The sequence below is a fragment of the Miscanthus floridulus genome, chromosome 4 (genome assembly GCF_019320115.1).
Source record: "Miscanthus floridulus cultivar M001 chromosome 4, ASM1932011v1, whole genome shotgun sequence".
Lineage (NCBI taxonomy): Eukaryota > Viridiplantae > Streptophyta > Magnoliopsida > Poales > Poaceae > Miscanthus > Miscanthus floridulus.
Window position 1 is genome coordinate 110,596,992 of NC_089583.1, and position 18,632 is coordinate 110,615,623.

At 45.7% G+C, this 18,632-nt stretch overlaps 2 protein-coding genes across 2 annotated transcripts; both read right to left on the reverse strand.

The window, feature by feature from the left end:
* Nucleotides 1-202: 202 nt before the first annotated feature.
* On the reverse strand, nt 203-4,225 carry LOC136550317 (ethylene-responsive transcription factor ERN1-like). Its single transcript, XM_066541855.1, has one exon. The coding sequence runs from the start codon at nt 1,413-1,415 to the stop codon at nt 498-500; it is 918 nt and encodes a 305-aa protein (XP_066397952.1). The 5' UTR covers nt 1,416-4,225; the 3' UTR covers nt 203-497.
* Nucleotides 4,226-4,588: 363 nt separating this feature from the next.
* Nucleotides 4,589-14,513, reverse strand: LOC136550318 (uncharacterized). Its single transcript, XM_066541856.1, has 19 exons — nt 12,988-14,513; nt 12,457-12,660; nt 11,883-11,987; nt 11,719-11,784; nt 11,354-11,518; nt 9,471-9,545; nt 9,242-9,393; nt 8,759-8,894; nt 8,596-8,665; nt 8,394-8,521; nt 8,249-8,305; nt 7,009-7,194; nt 6,789-6,881; nt 6,408-6,560; nt 6,245-6,311; nt 6,020-6,156; nt 5,331-5,422; nt 5,191-5,257; nt 4,589-5,047 (listed from the first exon to the last, which is right to left on the reverse strand). The coding sequence occupies exons 1-19, from the start codon at nt 14,248-14,250 to the stop codon at nt 4,883-4,885; spliced, it is 3,381 nt and encodes a 1,126-aa protein (XP_066397953.1). The 5' UTR covers nt 14,251-14,513; the 3' UTR covers nt 4,589-4,882.
* Between the last annotated feature and the right edge of the window lie 4,119 nt (nt 14,514-18,632).

Genomic DNA, 18,632 nt, shown 5'->3' on the forward strand with positions numbered 1-18,632 from the left:
ATTATTACTTTTTAAATACTCGATATGACACCTATGACGTGACATCTCTTTAAACTTTAGTCATATATCCAAGACCCCTAAGATTAGGTGATCGAGTGATCGACCTACACGAAGTTAATGACAAACTTGAGTTTCGCAAATCCGAAAGGTACATCAAGATTCAATAGTGTGGTACTCTACTCTGAGACAAGTGCCATTCTGCAGTCAGCACCCAGCACCCAGCGGTCATCAGCAAGAAGAGCAACTGCAGACTGAACATTGAAATGCGCAACGATTTGCTTTGCCATAAGGCAAAATTTTGAGGCATTTTTGCACCAAAATGCATCGACTGACTACACAGCGAGCAGGATCCTCTAAAGTTCTTGGGTTCCTCTTTACACCGCAGACGCACATACACCTGACACTTGTTACTTTCCCCGACAATGGCCAACACCCAGGAGAGGGGGCAGGCGCGGAAGAGCAAGAAACGACGACGCACGCGGTTGAGGTGAAGCTAGCTAATGATGGCAGAGCGGCGAGAGATCCCAGAGCGAGTCGCAGGCGGAGGCGTCAAGCACCCTGTCGAAGTACTCCTGCAGGCCGTTCATAGCGTACAGCGACGCCGAGATGCGCCGCTCCACCTTGATCCGCTCGAACTCGGCCATCTCGGCGCCCTGCGTCGCGGCGGCGACCGGCTCCTCCGTGGTGCCAGCGGCTGGGACAGCGCCGTCGACGGCCGCGAAGCTGTCCAGCGCCGGGAACTGGCCGAACGCCGAGTCGAACATCCATGAATCAAACTCCTCGGCCCCCGCGGTGGCGAACTCCGGCCGGTACACCTCGCCGGCGTCCAGTGCGCCGATGCCGCCGTGCTGCATGGCCATGGTGTCGTCGCTGCTGGAGCTGGAGCTGGAGCTGCTGCTGCTAGAGCCACCACCACAAGCACCATTCGTGCTATTGCTTGTGGTGCGAGAAGGGGAGTTCGACGCCTGCTGCTTGGCGGCGGCGGCGGCCACGGAGGAGCTCGCTGCGGCGGCCTTGGCCTTCTTGATCTTCTTGTGGTGGAGGAGCCCGCGGATGCGGACGGCGAGCGGGCAGTCGGGAGAGATGCGCGGCGCGAAGTTGGTGCGGGCGTCGCTGCCGCGGAGGAGGCGGGCGGCCTCGTCGTAGGCCTTGGCCGCGGCCTCGGCGGTCTCGAAGGTGCCAAGCCACATGCGGATCTTCTGCGTGGTGTCCTTGATCTCCGCCACCCACCGGCCCGACGGGCGCTGCCGGACGCCGACGAACTTGCTGTGGTTGTTGCTGCCCTTCTTCCGGCCCCGTGGCTTGGACGGCTTGGCCTGCGCCGCCACCTCCTGCTGGTAGTAGTAGTAGTAGTAGCTGCTGTAGTCCTCGAGCTGGAACACTGGTGGCTGCGCCTGGAAGTGGAGGAGCTCCATGTGAGCTAGCTTTCTTGGCTTTCAGCTGCTGGTTGGAGTGGTTGCAGAGGAGGAGGAGGAAGACAGGTGTCGATGATTGATACTTCTGCTGGTGGTGAGCAGTTGAGCACAAGGGGGAGGATTTATAGTGGATTTCAGGGCTTGCAGATTGCAAGGCATTCAGTCACTTGGCAATGGAGCCTGTGGGGTTACTGTCAGAGGCTGGTCAAATGCTGGTCTGCCTATGATCATGTCATGGAAATGGAAGTGAGTGTTTGGGGGATAAGGCATCTTGTTGGGATCCTTTTGTCCTTTCAGTTTGTTTTTCGGTTTTTGCCCTCATGCATTGTCAGTGAGCAAACTAGCTAAGCCTGTCTTTTTTTCACTCATATTAATCAATTTCAGTAGTTTATGTTTTTGCTGAATACAATCAACAAAATTGAGGAATTTGTAGCTATAGTGCATCACCACTCACCACTATTTTGACTTTTCGCATTTCCTATCATTTGGATTCTCTTTTTTTTCTCGAATACGCAAAAGAATTGTGTATCGTTTGGATTCTCATTATAATATCATTATCCATGTTCAATATGAGAGATCAGTACTTACTATATTAAAGATAAACATTTTGGTTTTGAGTCAATAGAATGGAAATTCATTTTTCAATTTAAACTTTAGAATCCATGCCTGCAGGCGGCAGGCAACAAGCACACTAGAGGTCAGCAAGTACATGCTCCCCACTACTATGCCAAATCACCACCAGCTTGGAAGCATCAGTCAAGGGGTCTACTTCTCCTTGTGACTTAAATTACGACGTCTACACCAACATGCATTACCTTAACCGAAAACTTTCAGGACACTGATTGGACTTGTTCTTCCGTAGTTTACCATTACCTCTCTAGTCAAGCCACTAACATGAGACCAGGTCTGATATGCTCCATAGCCCGCCATATGGCAGCATTAGAGAGAATGGTGACGATGATTAGGATACAAAGTAGAAACGGCTGAACATCAACTTTTCATCAACCACGCCACTTGTGCTTTGTTTATCTTGTTTCTTGACAAATACTGCTATCAACCAAGTCTTCCTCCGTCATTGGATGATGTAATTTTGTCCTTTGTTAGTTCAATTTTGGGAGCCCTTCAATTTTTCAGAGCATCTTTTGTACTGATAACATATTCAGCCACCCCAAATTGTTTTTCGTAGTATTAAATGCTTACAAGTAAGCTTTATAGTACTTCAAACACATTTCAAAGAAAGTGTTACTTTGACACGGACATGGGTGTCGGAATCCAACTCGGATTCGGGTGTCGGTTTTGTCCGAGTGTGTAAACTCCTTTCCTCTTAATGAAGCACGTGGGGGTGGCACGTTCGCAAAAAAAAATTGGGGTGCCGGTTGGATAAGAAAAAACTTTATTGAAAGTAGGTTATGTTAATGTCTCTTCGGTGACATACGATAAAGTTACTAGGTATAGTGACAAGTGTCAAGTCCAACTCGAATTCGGCGAATTCTTGTTGACATAAGAGTTTTTGTAAAGGGACGGGTGTGAAAGGTTGATTCCCCTTTTCTATTGAAGTAGAGAAGGAGGTGATTGATCTTTTCTGAATCACGTCTTACTGACCAAATGATACAAGCTTCACTACGGATACACAAAAAATCCATATCGCAAATAGGTGATAGTGAGCTGCCTTTTCCAACTTAAAATCAACACTTGACTACTCGTTCATGATTTCTCTTTTGGGAACGGGCACTTAAGGAGTTCAAGGAACAATAACTAGAGTCTTAAAGCTGTGTTTTTTTACAGTAGGAGACAAATCTAGAGCCTGGAGAATCTTTGGTTGCCCTTGAGACTTGAAACAATTCTATATAGCCGGTTAAAACTGAAGCAAGCATGACGGCAAAAGATTTCTTGATATCTCCAACCTAAAGAGACGGCACTGCTAGTTTAATGAAATAGGTCTTTGCACCCACAAAGTACTGTAAGGATAAACAAACCTACATTCCTCGGTCATCAACGGGCATTATTTTCTTCTATCACTTGAGAAAGGGTCATCGTCATGGCTGATAGCCACATCGCATCACGGACTCCTTCAACCTCAAGCTAGGGCATGCATGCCTACCTCACCTATCAAAAAGGCAAACTTTGTTAAATTGTGGCGCGTCCTCCACCACATAAATTATGTTCAACCTGCTGATTGAGCAATAGGATAGGGCACCCACATTGGCCATAGTTTTTTATACTACTAATCAAGATGACTCCAAGAGGTTATGGCTTGTAAAGCTCTTGTTTCATAGCAGCTCAGATGCCTTGTTTGTTGCTGTCAAAGTGCATTAATTTGTCGAGCTTGGTGGGCTACTTGCGCTAACACGACAAAATACCACTTTTTTGGGCAGCAGCAACGTCAAGGAGATGGCATCTTGGCATCGACTTTTGGGTTGGTTTCAGATTTGTCTTCGGGTGCGGAGCCGCCATGGAGCTGGAAAATATGGACATATTCCAGCCGTGTTTTGGGAGGAAAACCTGTGGCGACCAATTCTTGCTCATTGCTGATGTCAGAACTTTTTTGCAGCGAAGAGCCGAAGATGATCTGAAAGGCACCTTTCGAATTTGTTACGATTGATTCTTCTGTTGTGACGATTGTACCTGCTTTCTGATTTGTATACAATTTCAAACAAGGACTACCAGGCTATTTGGAAATTGGGGGACGGTATACAAGCTCCACATGATACGGCTTAATTGACATTAGGTAGCCGGGTTAACAATTTCAGTTGGGAATCCCCAACCATCGCGAATCTTCAATTCCACCTCGTATTTTTTTTATGCCACTCGTATGCAGACAAGGTCAAAACAACTGAAGCAACCGCTGTCAGCATACCACCAGATGGGAATGTTCAACGGTTTTATCTCTGAACATATTAGCTATTTGATGCGGTTTGTTCACTGAACAAATAAGCAGTGAAGCATAAGTTAACAAACGACGCCAAATACACCCCTCCGTTTGAAAGATCCGGCTTATATTTGAGCAAATCCAAGGTTTGCTCAGAGAGGTAAAGCGGCTTTTTATTTTATACAAAGCTGGTGAACATTTATCAATTTCTATTACATGATCCCGGGACAGGACATTTCAATAATTTGCAACTTAGAAAAATAAATAACTACAGAATTAAATAGCATCGAAGAGAAGCAGAAAGTAATCACTCCACTAAATGTATAATGATCTCATTACCAAAACTGCATGTCCAACCCATCCAACAATAAATCTCACCATTTCCCTTGCACCTCTGTTGCACATCTCAAACCATATTTCGAATACAAGACAATATACACTATATCAAAACCATGTGTGGTGGCAGCTTCCAGTTCGTTGAAGCAAGCAATGCATTAACAAATTACCCCACCCAGAAAAAAGATTCCACATAAAGAATTGGCTGACAAAACATCAAGAAAAATAACAAGCCCGGACCTTGCAGCGACAGAAAAAACAACTATGTCGACAAGATGGACTGTAGCAGTAGCTGTTGCTGCGGTTGCAAGTTGGAAAACGTTGATGCAAGAAAATCAGGAGGCAAAGTCTGCTGGAAACGCCTCAAGACATTCACCATCCTGTTTCTAGTTTCATCATTGGCGAGTTCTGTTCCATTGCACAAAACCTATAGAATATACATATTGGAAAATAAACCATTCAGGAATTCATTCATGACAGTTGAACAAAATTACATGGATATGTAGGAAAATAAAATAAAATAATGATCAGCAGAATCACAGATTTCAAAATCAACTGCTCATGCATTACCTCTGCAAAAATTGAAACAATTTTAGGAAGATACTGACTGTGAGGACCGAGAATTTCAGTATCCGACCTGCAAGCAGAAATGGTTATGATAAACTGCAAAAGCATTATCCTTGTCGGCAGATTTCCAGTCATGAGCCTACCTCTCCACCATTGAGCAAAGTTGTTCATGTACAACTTTAGCTTCAATCTTGTCGTCTTTTATAGGCAAGCAGCTAAGCCAGGCTGGAACAACCTGAGAAGCATGAATTGATTCAGTTTGGAATAGTTCCATGCGCAAAGCTAACAGCAAAATCAACACCATGCAATACACTTAAAGCTTAGGGTGTGTGATATGATGATTTTTTGTGGTCCATCTTCTCAATCCTCACATTTTTTGTTTGGATGTGGCATAGAACAATTTGGTTCTCCACCACTTTATACCTCACAAACAACAATTAGTACAAGCATCGGGAAAGGGTAATTCCGAATTCATGGGACGAACGCGATGCACCACCTCATTTAGGATGGTTTGGTTCATCAAACCAAAAACCCTCCCTAAGATCTCTGTATCTCACTAGTCATTCCCTCCCTCCCCGAGTGTGTTTTTTGTGAGGATCTAATCTGCAGCAGGTCCTCCGGCCCCACCTCACCTTACTACTCTCCAGTCTCCCCCTCCTTTCCTATGACCACCTAGGATGCACCAAACGACTTCTGCGAAAATGTGTCACATTTGGTTGACAATGGACATAGCCTACAAATTTTTATCATATCGCAATACACAATCATCTCAAGCAAGTTGTGGAAGTATTTGGCCATATCATCAGGAAAAGATGCTGAGATTAGAGCATACCTGAGCTGCATCAATACCATCACGATGAAATTGGCATATCTTTCCAAGTGCCGAAACGGCATTATCATACGCCATGATATTGTCAGGAAGTCGTGCCTCAGGATGTCTTATAACATTGTTTAATTTCGATAGGGCCTCTAAAATCGGAAGCACACATTGTTGGATAGGTTGGAAATGTCAGGTAAAATATAAGAAGTGCAAACACTTAAAATGTAAAGAACCTACCTCCTACTAGAGGGCGAAAAACATGACCACCAAACTCGGCACATACACCCACACCATAGACAGCAGCCTAAATGAAGAAATGATTCAGCATTATCAGTGTTCAATTTGACCTAGTAAATAAGGGTGAATGGATCAAGGGAACATGACAGAACAAAAAACAGACCTGCCGAACATCTGAATTTTCATCGTTTGATGCCTCCAAAAGGAAAGGAAGGTATGTGTCATAATACTTCAAAGCTGATTCACGGCATTGCTCTGCAACATCATCAAAAATACAGATAGCTATCCTTCTCTCTTCGGGTGTTTTATCTTTTCCCTGAAAAAACACAAGGTACCAAAATGAGAGAATAAAACCCAAAAAAGATGGCGTGGAGGCGCCACACAGCAAGTTAAGAATGGAAAAACACACCAGGGTAATACTGATAAGGAAAAAACATTAGAACACAAGCATGACCAAATATCGGCATGCAATAACTGCAAAATTACTTGCAACAAAAAAGAGCTCTTACAAATAACGAAATAGGGCAGGGTTCAATTGACTTACCAACATTGGTGTAATGTACATTGAGAGCTCTTCAAAAAACGGCAAGAAAGAACCTTTGAAGGTTTTAATCAAAGTTCCTAGGCACTCGCTGACCTGGAAGTTTAAAGAACGTAAATTTAAAAAGAAAAAATAGGTTAGCCTTTTTAACATAACTTGCGGAAGACAGTATCATTGAAACGACTCAGGAGAAAACAGACAAGCGATTTCTAGACAAATAAACCTGATCAAATACTTCCTCCTCCTGTTCATTCTCTTCTTTGAGTAGCTCTCCTTCATCAGCATCAAAATCTTCCGCTTTTGTTCTCTCAGAACGTTCTCTTTTCCGGGTGGCGCTGGCTATAATGACATTTTTAATCTCATCCGAGATAGCTCGTACTTGGGTGTGATCAAGCAGAAGACCAGAAAGCTGTTCAATGAGTAACATCAATGTTCAGTGACACAGCCACAAATAATTTCAGAATAGAGAATACTTATAAAACTCATGCAAGGAGAGATACTTCCATCCACAGAGCATAGCTAAATATTTCCTCCCCATTTTTAGAAAATCAAGAGGTGATGATCACACATCCGCACAAAAACACAACCCAGTAGCATACACCCTATTACACACTGACAAATAAAACCGCTGAAAGCACAAGCATGTGCATAAATCATGACGATTAAATCCCTAGGTGGTGGAGCAGTAACATCATGTTCCGCCAACACAAGGGATGGTGCCCTCTGTTCTATTTATAAGGTGCATCTAGGCTCAGAAAGGTCTTCAAATTCATTCTGACAATTTATTTCTTCAATACAGACGAAGTCATGTTCTGGTAGAAGTACAAAGATCACTCATCTGGACTCCATATAACATCCTAAAGTTAGCTGCTTAGACCCCAATTGGCAACCTTTGGCAAGAGTACCAAGCTTTGCCTGGCTGAGCAAGAGTGCAAAAAACTGACCCCTCAATGTAATGCTATTCAAACTGTTTTATTTATCATAATTCACTACATGAGACTACCATCAGCAATTCTGAATAAAAAATGGATGAACAATCTCAGAAATACTAAACAATATAAGATATTTTTAAACACTTTCTACAAAAGATCATTTTCAACAAATAGAGCAATATAATTACAGAAATGGTAATAACTTTCAGCTTCTAGAAGACAAGACAACATGTGCAGGGATAAAGACCATGGGCCCATGAAATTCTGCACATATCGTGATACTGAACCTTCACGCTAAAAAAATACATACAGAACTTTCAGGCTAAAAAAATAAATGCCTAGCATTATTCTTAATGTTTCATTCACACTTGGCACAATAAAATATTGCAGATAAAAACATATACCAGTACTTATTTGGTAACAAGGGGGTAGGCTAGAAAAAAATGAAGACCAAAACATCAAGTGAAGCATTAAAACCTCAATCATGGACGATATTTAAAATTATCAAGCAGATGGTGCGAAGTTACAAACCTGCATACACTCGTTTAAAGAATCAAGCATGGATGAGCACATTTCTGTTTCTGGCTCCTGTACAAAGGATGCCAAAAAAAAAAGTTCAGGTGTCAGCATGGGTAAAAAAACAATAACCAAACTGCTGAGATATCTTCAAATAGACCTTGTGCAGTGCTTCAACAAGTGCTGGAATTATGTAATCAGACAACTGTTTAACATAAGACTGATCACGGCCTTGAGCTTGCCCCTTCTCAACAGCCAACTTTGCCGAGCGTAGAAGTTCAGGCATGGCTGCATTATGCCCAGAAATTGTAAAAAGAGCAAATCTATGTGCACAACTAAATCATACTGCAACATTAAAATACCTGCAACAGCAGCTCTCCTGACTTCCTCATGGAAGTAAAACTTCAGCAGAGGGACCAACGTTGGGGCAACCTACATGAAAAATTATAATGAATCACGTGATGGAAAGGTGCAGCCAGAACTTGAGGGACTTAGACATTAGATAAGTTTAATGTGATAATGAACCTGATCAATCCATGGGAAGAAACCCTCTTTAAGCTCATCAGCATAGCAGCACAGCATGTTGCAAGCTGTTGCTTTCTCTTCCAGCACACTAGTTCGGATTCCTATTCTTTTGTCACCAAGTGTGATTGTTTCAATGCTGTATAAAACACAGAAACTTAGGGTAAGTGTCAAAAAAAATATACACATTTAAATGTATGATGCACTCCTTGACCCGCCAGAAAGGGGGGGGGTGTAACAAAACCTTACCATGATATATAAATATAAATAATAAATAAATAAAAGCATGTGAGAAGTCCATAAATAACAAGGCATCTGCCGACTATAGGCATATTACATCTATACAAGTCCATGTATCGTTGCAACTGTACAAGAGCAAGTGAGGTATAGATAGTTCTAGGTGGCAATAGTCTGCCATGATTCAGGATTAGGAATTTAGCTCTAATCAAGTAGATAAAAAACATTTCAAGAGAATGGATAACAGACCTATCATCATCAGATTCAATATCGTCATCTGATTCGGCTGAAGTAATTGTAACATCAGGCTTCAGCTGAGCAGACTGAAGCAGTGGAGGCATAACAACACTCATGTAAGGAAGGAAATCCTGTCCAAGACATTTGCATAGCCTGGCCCAAGCCTATAACATGTGGAGATAGGTGTTAGACATGTTTTAAGGTGCTGTTAAGCCTAGATTCCATTGCTTTGAAGCAATACCTGCAACATGTAGCTGGTAATTGGATCATCAGTTTCCATTGGAGCTCCTTGCAAAGCCATAAGTACTTCCATAACCTAGCAGAGGGCAGATGATTAGAATAATAATATTGCCTCAATAAAAATATCAAAGCTGATGAGGAAAGAACATATAGGATGTGTTTGGTTCATGGGATGAGATGGGATGGAACCATTCCATCCTACTTTTGCCAGTGTTTGGTTCAAGAACCCAGGGATGAGGGCACTCCAGAGTAAGAATATTCCTACAAGATTCAGGCTCCGCTCATTCTCGCGAAAAGGCAGAACGTGTTTGTCCCTTTTTCATGGCGTTTCTCACCGTTTCTCTCTCCGATGCGGCAGCAGCACGCGATGGGCAGCAACGGACACGCCCGCGAGGCAAGCGACAGCAGCCCAAGCAGCAGCGCTGGAAGCAGCCACGCACGCGACGGGCGCGGACCGAGCAACAGTGGTGGACGGGCGCACGAGGGCTGGTACCGAGTGAGAGCGGATGCAAGGTTGGTCCCATAGTTAACGGGATTAACTGATCTGCTATCTGGTTCAGTCCCTTCAACCAAACACGAAAACAGAACCGCTCCATCCTTCCAACTAAACAATAAACTAGGCATGGAGCCATTCCATTCTACCTCGCTCTCCAACCAAACACACCCCCATAAAGAGCAAGAAGTGGAGTGGAACTGGCATCCTCAATAACAACTCTATCAAACAGAAAACCTATGCATTTCCTGAATTCTGACGCGTTAGTGGGAACAGGTTGAACAATGAAACTGACTCGACATGAACAGTGATGAAAAAAAATCAATTACAAGTTATTTGCAACGAAGAAGTATATTATTTGCAATCTGCAAGAAAACATGACAGTTGGAAGTAGAGGCCAACCTGCCTTGCGTCGTCTCTGAACTTGTCCTTACCCACAGCCATTCCTACCAAACTAATACACTCCATGGACTTGGCACGAAGCATCCTATTGGACTTATCAGTTGCATGCATCAAGATAGATTTTAGGTATGGCATGACAGCATCATAGTATTTCTTGAAGTGATCCTGCAAGACAAACAAACAAAAAGTTATGTCATAATGCCATAAACTTATTATCAGCTAGAAGAACAAAAAAAACGCTGCATAATATTATGAAGTTGTTATTATCAGCAAGCTAGAAAGCACAACCATAGGACAACCCTATGATGCACGATAACAGAGATCCATTACACATAATAGCATAAAACTCCCATGTGAACAGTCACCTGTGACGAATCTGCTACTGACGCTAGAGCTGTCAACGCTCCCTCCTGCACCATTTGCTTGCCATTCTAGAATATGAACATGAGGAGTTAGCATGTTTACTAACCAAGATAACAAATATATTTGAAGCAAGCTGAAACCTAATTCAACGCGCTGGAAGCAGCCACGCACGCGACGGGCGCGGACCGAGCAACAGTGGTGGACGGGCGCACGAGGGCTGGTACCGAGTGAGAGCGGATGCAAGGTTGGTCCCATAGTTAACGGGATTAACTGATCTGCTATCTGGTTCAGTCCCTTCAACCAAACACGAAAACAGAACCGCTCCATCCTTCCAACTAAACAATAAACTAGGCATGGAGCCATTCCATTCTACCTCGCTCTCCAACCAAACACACCCCCATAAAGAGCAAGAAGTGGAGTGGAACTGGCATCCTCAATAACAACTCTATCAAACAGAAAACCTATGCATTTCCTGAATTCTGACGCGTTAGTGGGAACAGGTTGAACAATGAAACTGACTCGACATGAACAGTGATGAAAAAAAATCAATTACAAGTTATTTGCAACGAAGAAGTATATTATTTGCAATCTGCAAGAAAACATGACAGTTGGAAGTAGAGGCCAACCTGCCTTGCGTCGTCTCTGAACTTGTCCTTACCCACAGCCATTCCTACCAAACTAATACACTCCATGGACTTGGCACGAAGCATCCTATTGGACTTATCAGTTGCATGCATCAAGATAGATTTTAGGTATGGCATGACAGCATCATAGTATTTCTTGAAGTGATCCTGCAAGACAAACAAACAAAAAGTTATGTCATAATGCCATAAACTTATTATCAGCTAGAAGAACAAAAAAAACGCTGCATAATATTATGAAGTTGTTATTATCAGCAAGCTAGAAAGCACAACCATAGGACAACCCTATGATGCACGATAACAGAGATCCATTACACATAATAGCATAAAACTCCCATGTGAACAGTCACCTGTGACGAATCTGCTACTGACGCTAGAGCTGTCAACGCTCCCTCCTGCACCATTTGCTTGCCATTCTAGAATATGAACATGAGGAGTTAGCATGTTTACTAACCAAGATAACAAATATATTTGAAGCAAGCTGAAACCTAATTCAACACAAGTAAATGCATACCTGGAGAAGAACAAGTAATTTGTTCACGATTCCATCCAGGTAAGGCGTCAAAATTTCCGGTGTACAATTCTCACTAAAATTCAAAATCGCTGAAGCTGCATGTGCCTGTCAACAAGAATAGCAAATTAGCAATACAGTAGGTTGCCAGGTCCTAAGATGTATGACATGAATAGGTACACAGGCTGATTTAGAATGTAGGCATAAAGAATTGTATAAACTTAATATCTCAATCCACGCAGAACACTTAAAACAACATTCAGTTCAGAAGGCTGGCATCCATAAAGTGCTACCTTTATTAATGCCTCACTTTTTGTGATGGTGATGAAACAATGAACTTAGTAGTTGCTTGGTAATTAAATTACTTTTTATTGAATAAACTTCTTAGGTCGAAGATCAAAAGGAATTCGTTTGACATTTAGATGTGCTAACTCTGCCCGCATCTATTTATAACATGTAAAATGCACAAAAGTCATCTTGGTCCACATCAAGCTGGTTATTGATGCAACCTCGATTCTAAAATAAGTATTGCAAGCAAAAGGATGTGAGATAAAGTTTTGCTGACATGACAACTAACCTGAACTCGTGGATTCTGGAAATCATCCATAGCATTCGCCAATGCAGGCAGCACCTGGTGGTGGTAATGAACTTGAAGATCTGGACCCAAATCCGTAGAGAGCTGACCAATGGCATTGATAGCAGCCCATCTCACACGCGGGTGGGGATGTCGAAATCCATTCAATATCATCGAAACGACTTGTTCCAAATTTTTAAGCATAACCTGCCAGGAAAAACAGCAACCAATGAGAAGATGGCCTATTTCGGAAATTTTCATCCACATGACACAACAGAACAGATAGCATCCTGTGGTCTAATACTAGCCAACAGCTCTTGCAGAATTGGCAATTTAGCATTTGTCGTCCCATTCTACAACAGGAATCCATGGACAAAAATATTGTTCATAACATCCCATTTCCTGATGCTGTGACGCAACATGCTAAAACTATCAATTTTATAACTACCCAAAAAAGCAAAACAAATATCCTTTGGGTTGATCAACTGATTGCTAAATATTTGACATACTTATAAAGTTATTAATCAGGCTAACCTTTGCACATCCTTCCGCAATCTGTGCAAGTGTAATGAGCGCAGCATGGTGCTTCTGCCACTCAGGAGCAGACAGGTACTGTGGTAGCAGCTCAGATGCAATCGGCACAATTGCGTTCCCACCAATGGCAATGGCAAGGCGGTCAAGGCACTCCTGTGCCACTCCATAGTTGTTCCCTTCCCCTGCGTCCTCATCTTCAGTTTCAGCAGAGTGCCAAGCAGGATCATCCTCGACATCAAGCAGCATCTGCATCAGCACTGCAAACAGCCTACCAACAAATTGTGGGAGCCGTCGCATCATTCCTGGCGCACGCTCTCTAGCCTCGGCAAGGGTAATCACAAACTCCACTGCCAAGTGTCTAGTCCCATCTTCCAGCTGTGCAGCCTCAGCAACTTGCAACATTGCCCCTACCACATCAGCAATCTGCCTCCTCAGGAACCTTGGCTCAGCGCCAGCAAGCTCCACGAGCAGCTCCAGTGCCTCCTGTGCAGAGGCCTCCTGGCCAGAATTTAGGCAATCAGTGAGCGCCTTCATCATTGCTGGGAGCAAATCCTGCATCTTATCACGGTCGGAGTTGGTTGGCAGGCACTGGACGAGGTTGACTGCGGCTCCCAGGGCCGCAATCCGAACATCAGGGGATGTGGGATGCGCCAGGGCTGAGGCGAGGAGGTTGTGGATAGTCATCAGATGGTCGAGGAGCGATTCCGCGATGTAATCCGCCAGCCTCGCGAAGATGAGCAGCGCTGACTCCTGGAGGTTGGGCGCCTCGGGCCCCGACGCAGCGCGGAACAGGAACGGCAGAAGCTCGGGCCAGGCGTTCTCGGGCAGCAGCGAGGCGGCGAGCTCAGAGACGGCGTCGCAGACCTTCTTCGCGATGGGCTTGGGAGGATCGGACTGGAGCGCGGAGAGGAGGTGTGCCTTGAGCGCGGTCTGCCCCGCGGGGGAGAGCTGCGGCCAGAGCGGCGCCGGGGGCGTGGCGTTGTTGGAGGATGCGTCGGAGGACGGGGTCGGGGAGAGGACCTTGCGGAGGAGGACCCCCGCCATGGCGCGCAGGTCGGCGGGGGTGGCGGGCGCCGCGAGCGAGGTGGCGAGCCGCAGCGCGAGGGGCTCCGGGTGCGAGGCCCGGAGGCGGTGGAAGGCGGCCTCGGCGGCGGAGCGGTCGGCGTTGGAGGAAGACATGAGCGTCGAGAGCAGCGCGTCGAACGCCGCCGGGTCGCCTCCCAGCAGCGCGGCGGCCGCGGCCTGGTCCTCGGCGGACGCCATCGGATCGGAATCGAATCCGGGGCGAGCGAGCGGGCGGACGGCGGCGGTTAGGGTTTGAGGGTTGAACCGGTGGTGGCGGCGGCGGGAAGGGGAGGGTGAGGGTGGTGGAGATAGAAATTGAGAGAGAGAGACTCGGGGTTGGGTTTAATATTATATGGGTAGGGTTTGGGAGATGCGGCTCTCGAGCGCGACTGCGCGAGCACTCGCGGTGGGGCGCGGACGTGGGGTGGTCGGGTGGGGCTGGGGCGCCGCCGCCGTGAGAACGAGAGCGCCTTGCCTGTGTGGGTTTGGTTCGATTTCGTTGCGGGCGCCGGGCGGGGTTGTGGGGGGTTTTGGGACGTTGGGCTCGGGCACGGGCCGGTTTCGCGGGATTCCCTTGTCCAGTTGTCCCCGTCACCTTTCCATCGTTCCCGTGGATTTTCGCAGCGATTCGCGGATTTTTTGCGTCTGCCGAAACCGACCGCTCGGCTCGGCTCGGCTCGTGCCCCCATGGCCAAGGGGAATATGGCCCGGGATCCGTTTCGCCGATGCTTCCTTTCTCCTTGCCGCGCCGCGTCTTTTCGGTGAGCACGGGGGGGTCTGGGTTTTACAGCTGGTGCTCTGAGCTGGGCGCGTGGATGGAATGGATGGACAGGAACAGGAGAAGGTGGTGACGGCCATGGAGAGGGCTATGATTGGGCATTGATGGGTACAGGCAGGCGGCCGGGTGCCATCTTCGCCGCGTCATCGTTGATGCACGGTTCTACGTCTGTTCGGCTTGGCTGCCGTCACTAGCATGGTTGATTGATTCGTTGTTAGAGAAAAATATTATTTAGTGGCTGAAAAAGTACGGCTTACAAGTCAAACAAATAGGACGCTATTAAGCCACCTGGGTGCTGGAAATCACTGTTTCTCTTCCAGCACGAGAAGTATCTCGATCTGCTGCTAATGGTGTCTGTGCGTGTATACACATTACACGAAAGCTGAGACCAACCTAAGAGAGACTAGTTGGTTTTTTCCTATAACATAAGAAAATATGCACCAAAATTCATGTTGAAAAAAGGAACTGTAACCTACATTGTTTGGTGCATGACTATACCTACCGTGTAACCAATTTAACTAGGCTCACCTCGTGTTCATGCCTGTGCATGCTTTTTTCGCGAGGATGTTCATGTTTGTACATACAATGCATTAATTTGCATATATGACATCATCTCACGGTACTAGGCAGTGACACGTTGAGTCCTCACGTGTACATTCCGTTATCGCGGTTATAACATAACCTGAATGAAACGTTATGCGTGTGTATACAATCTTTATGTTTCATTTATACAAGCCGCCACAACCGCGCGTCGTATGTGCTTTGTCACATGTAACTTTGATGCATTAATTTGCATAGATGACATCATGTCACAATACTACAAGTTATCTAGCAAAATATGCGGTGACGTTTGAGTTCTCGTGTGTATATTCCGTTCTCACCGTTATAACATAAACTGATTGAAACGTGATGCGCGTGTATACGATCTTTAGGTTTCGTTTATGCAAGCCGCCACAATCGCGACAGACGTATGTGCTTTTGCCACATGTAACTTAGGTAAATGTTGGCTGTCCCTATCATTAAAATGGTTAGCACCGCCAGCGTTATGGAAAATACCACATGTCCCATTCTCGGACATCATGAACCTTAGTCTATCGCTCTTGTGCTCTTTAAGATTTGAACGAATTATGTGTCCTCAAATTTGAGCAAACTCTAATTCAACATTTGGAAAGTAGCGTTTAAAATCCATTCGTCTCTATTGGAAACCCGGGAGTATTGACTTTCAATTTTTTAGTTTCATAAGTCATTTACATATAAGGAAAGCGGTATCTTGACGCTCATACATAGAAAATAGATTGATCTAATCATACCATGCATTGTATTATTATTCCAAATATATTCTAAAAAAATAGGACATACTATTATGGAGTAAAACAAGGGATGTATGTAATCCTCAGTTAACTATAGTATATGAGACAAGTTCTACCATATTTTAAACGTAAAGGTACCTTTTTTGCGAGGAAACCAAAAGGTACATACCAATGGCAGGGGCACACATGATTGGCGTAGGGAGCTAATTCATCTAGATTACCTTATCTCTCACAATCATCACATCACAATCACAACTAAAAAGACTAAAAAAGAAGACATTGTTTTGGTGCGACAAAACTTCGCCTCACTTCACCCTGTGCGAAAAAATGTTTTCCACCTCGATCCTCTGCCCACAAGGAAGGAAGGAAAAAAACATAGCCTTCCTCTTCGCCTCTCGCTCGTGCGCCCACAGAAGGAAAGGAAGGGCGCACAGAGGAAGGGCGTCCGCTTTCTCGCTCGGTGGCCACACAAAAGGAAGGGCGTCGCTCCTCGCTCACACGATTCCATGCCGCGGGCTCACAGAAGGAAGACTGCCCCGGATCTGTGCACGCCTCCCCATCACGGCTCGCGCACTCCTGCAATCCAGAGTTCAAGAGTCGAGACCTTCATTGCCCGTAACCCGGATCCCCATCCACCCCTCGCCGGTGCGGCCCACACCCGCGACCCCACCGCGGCTGAGACTGTCGTTGCCCTGTCCCATCCACCTCCGTGCCTCCATCACCGTCAGCTGCGGATCGATCCTCCCGGCACCACGGAGAAGTGGCCTAGGCGCGGCAGCGTGACGCAGGCGGTGGCGAGCCTGATGAGGTAACCTCCGAATGCGAGAGACATCAAGAAGGATGGGAAGAGCATGCCCAACCTAGTGCAGCTGCTGGAACCAAGCCCCAAGAAAACAGCCAGGAAGTACGCCATCAACTCCTGCCTGCTGGCACTTTCGGCGAGCAAGCGGAGCAGGAAGCTAGTGATCTCCCACACCCACGGCACCATCGGGTACCTGAAGAAGCTATCAGAGAAGGACATGGCTGGCGTGAAAATGATGCTCGAGAAGGTAGACCGCGGCAGGCTGCGCAGCCTGTTGTGCAGGAAGTACCATGATGACCTCCAGCTGAAGCAGGTAGCAGCGAAGCGATCGTTCTTTTTTGAGGTAACCTGTACAAAATTCCCGTCCTGTTTCATAGCCTTTATGAAGTGAAGTGTGGCAGAGCAGTGGACACACTAACAGACAATGCTTGGCGTTGTAATTTTGCTGGCTAATAGGTGTGTCAGACAGTTCATTAGTTAGCTCTGTAACCATGGTTGGATACCAAGCGGTCCTGTCTTAATGCTAATATAAAATTTCTTCAGGCAAAGATGATGTGCCCAGTTTGATTGTGATTGTTTATCATCTGAGACTCATGTATACTTTCACTTACGGTCTTTCAAAAGAATAGTTCACATCATGGAAGCTATATTCAATCTCAACCTTGTTGCTCTATGCTGCCAAATCCCGCTCAGTCGAACGTTTGCTTTTTTTGGCGAACGGAGTCGAACCTTTGCTTTGGATTTAAAAAATCCAACATGTCCTTCTAGGCTTAGAATCTGGTTAAAACTTTTAAGTGCTGATTGTGTTATCATTGTGTCGGTGCGAAAAGTGACCAATAAGTAAATATTTTTAGATTTGTCATACGTTGCGATCGGATGTGGCCTAGCACTCAATGACACAGGGTTTATACTGATTCAGGCAACGTGCCCTACGTCTAGTTCTAGTCGGTCAGAGACTTTATTCCTGAGCCCAGGTGCTCGAAGTTTGCTGCGGGGTTACAAACGAATAGGAATAAGAAGGGGGTGTCGAAGGTCCAGTCATACTCTGAACCGAAGGGCCAAGAGTGACGGGAGCTCCAACATGCGCTAAGTATTGGAACATATGCTCTGTGTAACTTTAGAGTTCTAGAGATGTGGAGTTGTTCGAGTGCTCAGAATGTCTAAAGCTTAGTAGAGAGAGTCGGAATGACCGTCCCCTGTTGGGAGAGAGCGCATCCCCTTTTATAGATGAAAGGGGTGGCCTTACAAGAGAGAGAGAGTGTGTGTGCTCGTGTTTTACTAAGGCTTGTTGCCCACGTTGTCGGGTACAAAACGGTCATCAGCGCCCACAATACTGTTTATGTCAAACGCGTGTGGCAGGCTTTACCATGTTTGCCTGGTATGGAAAATAACGGCGCCCACAACACTGTAAGGCAAATGTCGGCGCCCACAACACTGTTTGGGTTCTGACATGCCTGGAAGGTTGCAAAGCACCCTTCTGGTATGCCCTGGCGGCACTGTTCTGCAGGTGTGTAGGGTACGGTCCTCGGTACTGCGGTTGACTTGAGCTAGTGTGGCCCTACCCCGGTGATCTGAGGAAGGCTTGGTTCGTCCTTCGTGATGAGGAGGTGGGGCTCTGGCACTTGCTAGAGGAGAGAGGACTATCGATGGAGTCCGATCTTGCCCAAACCAAGGCAAGACTCAAGGAGGC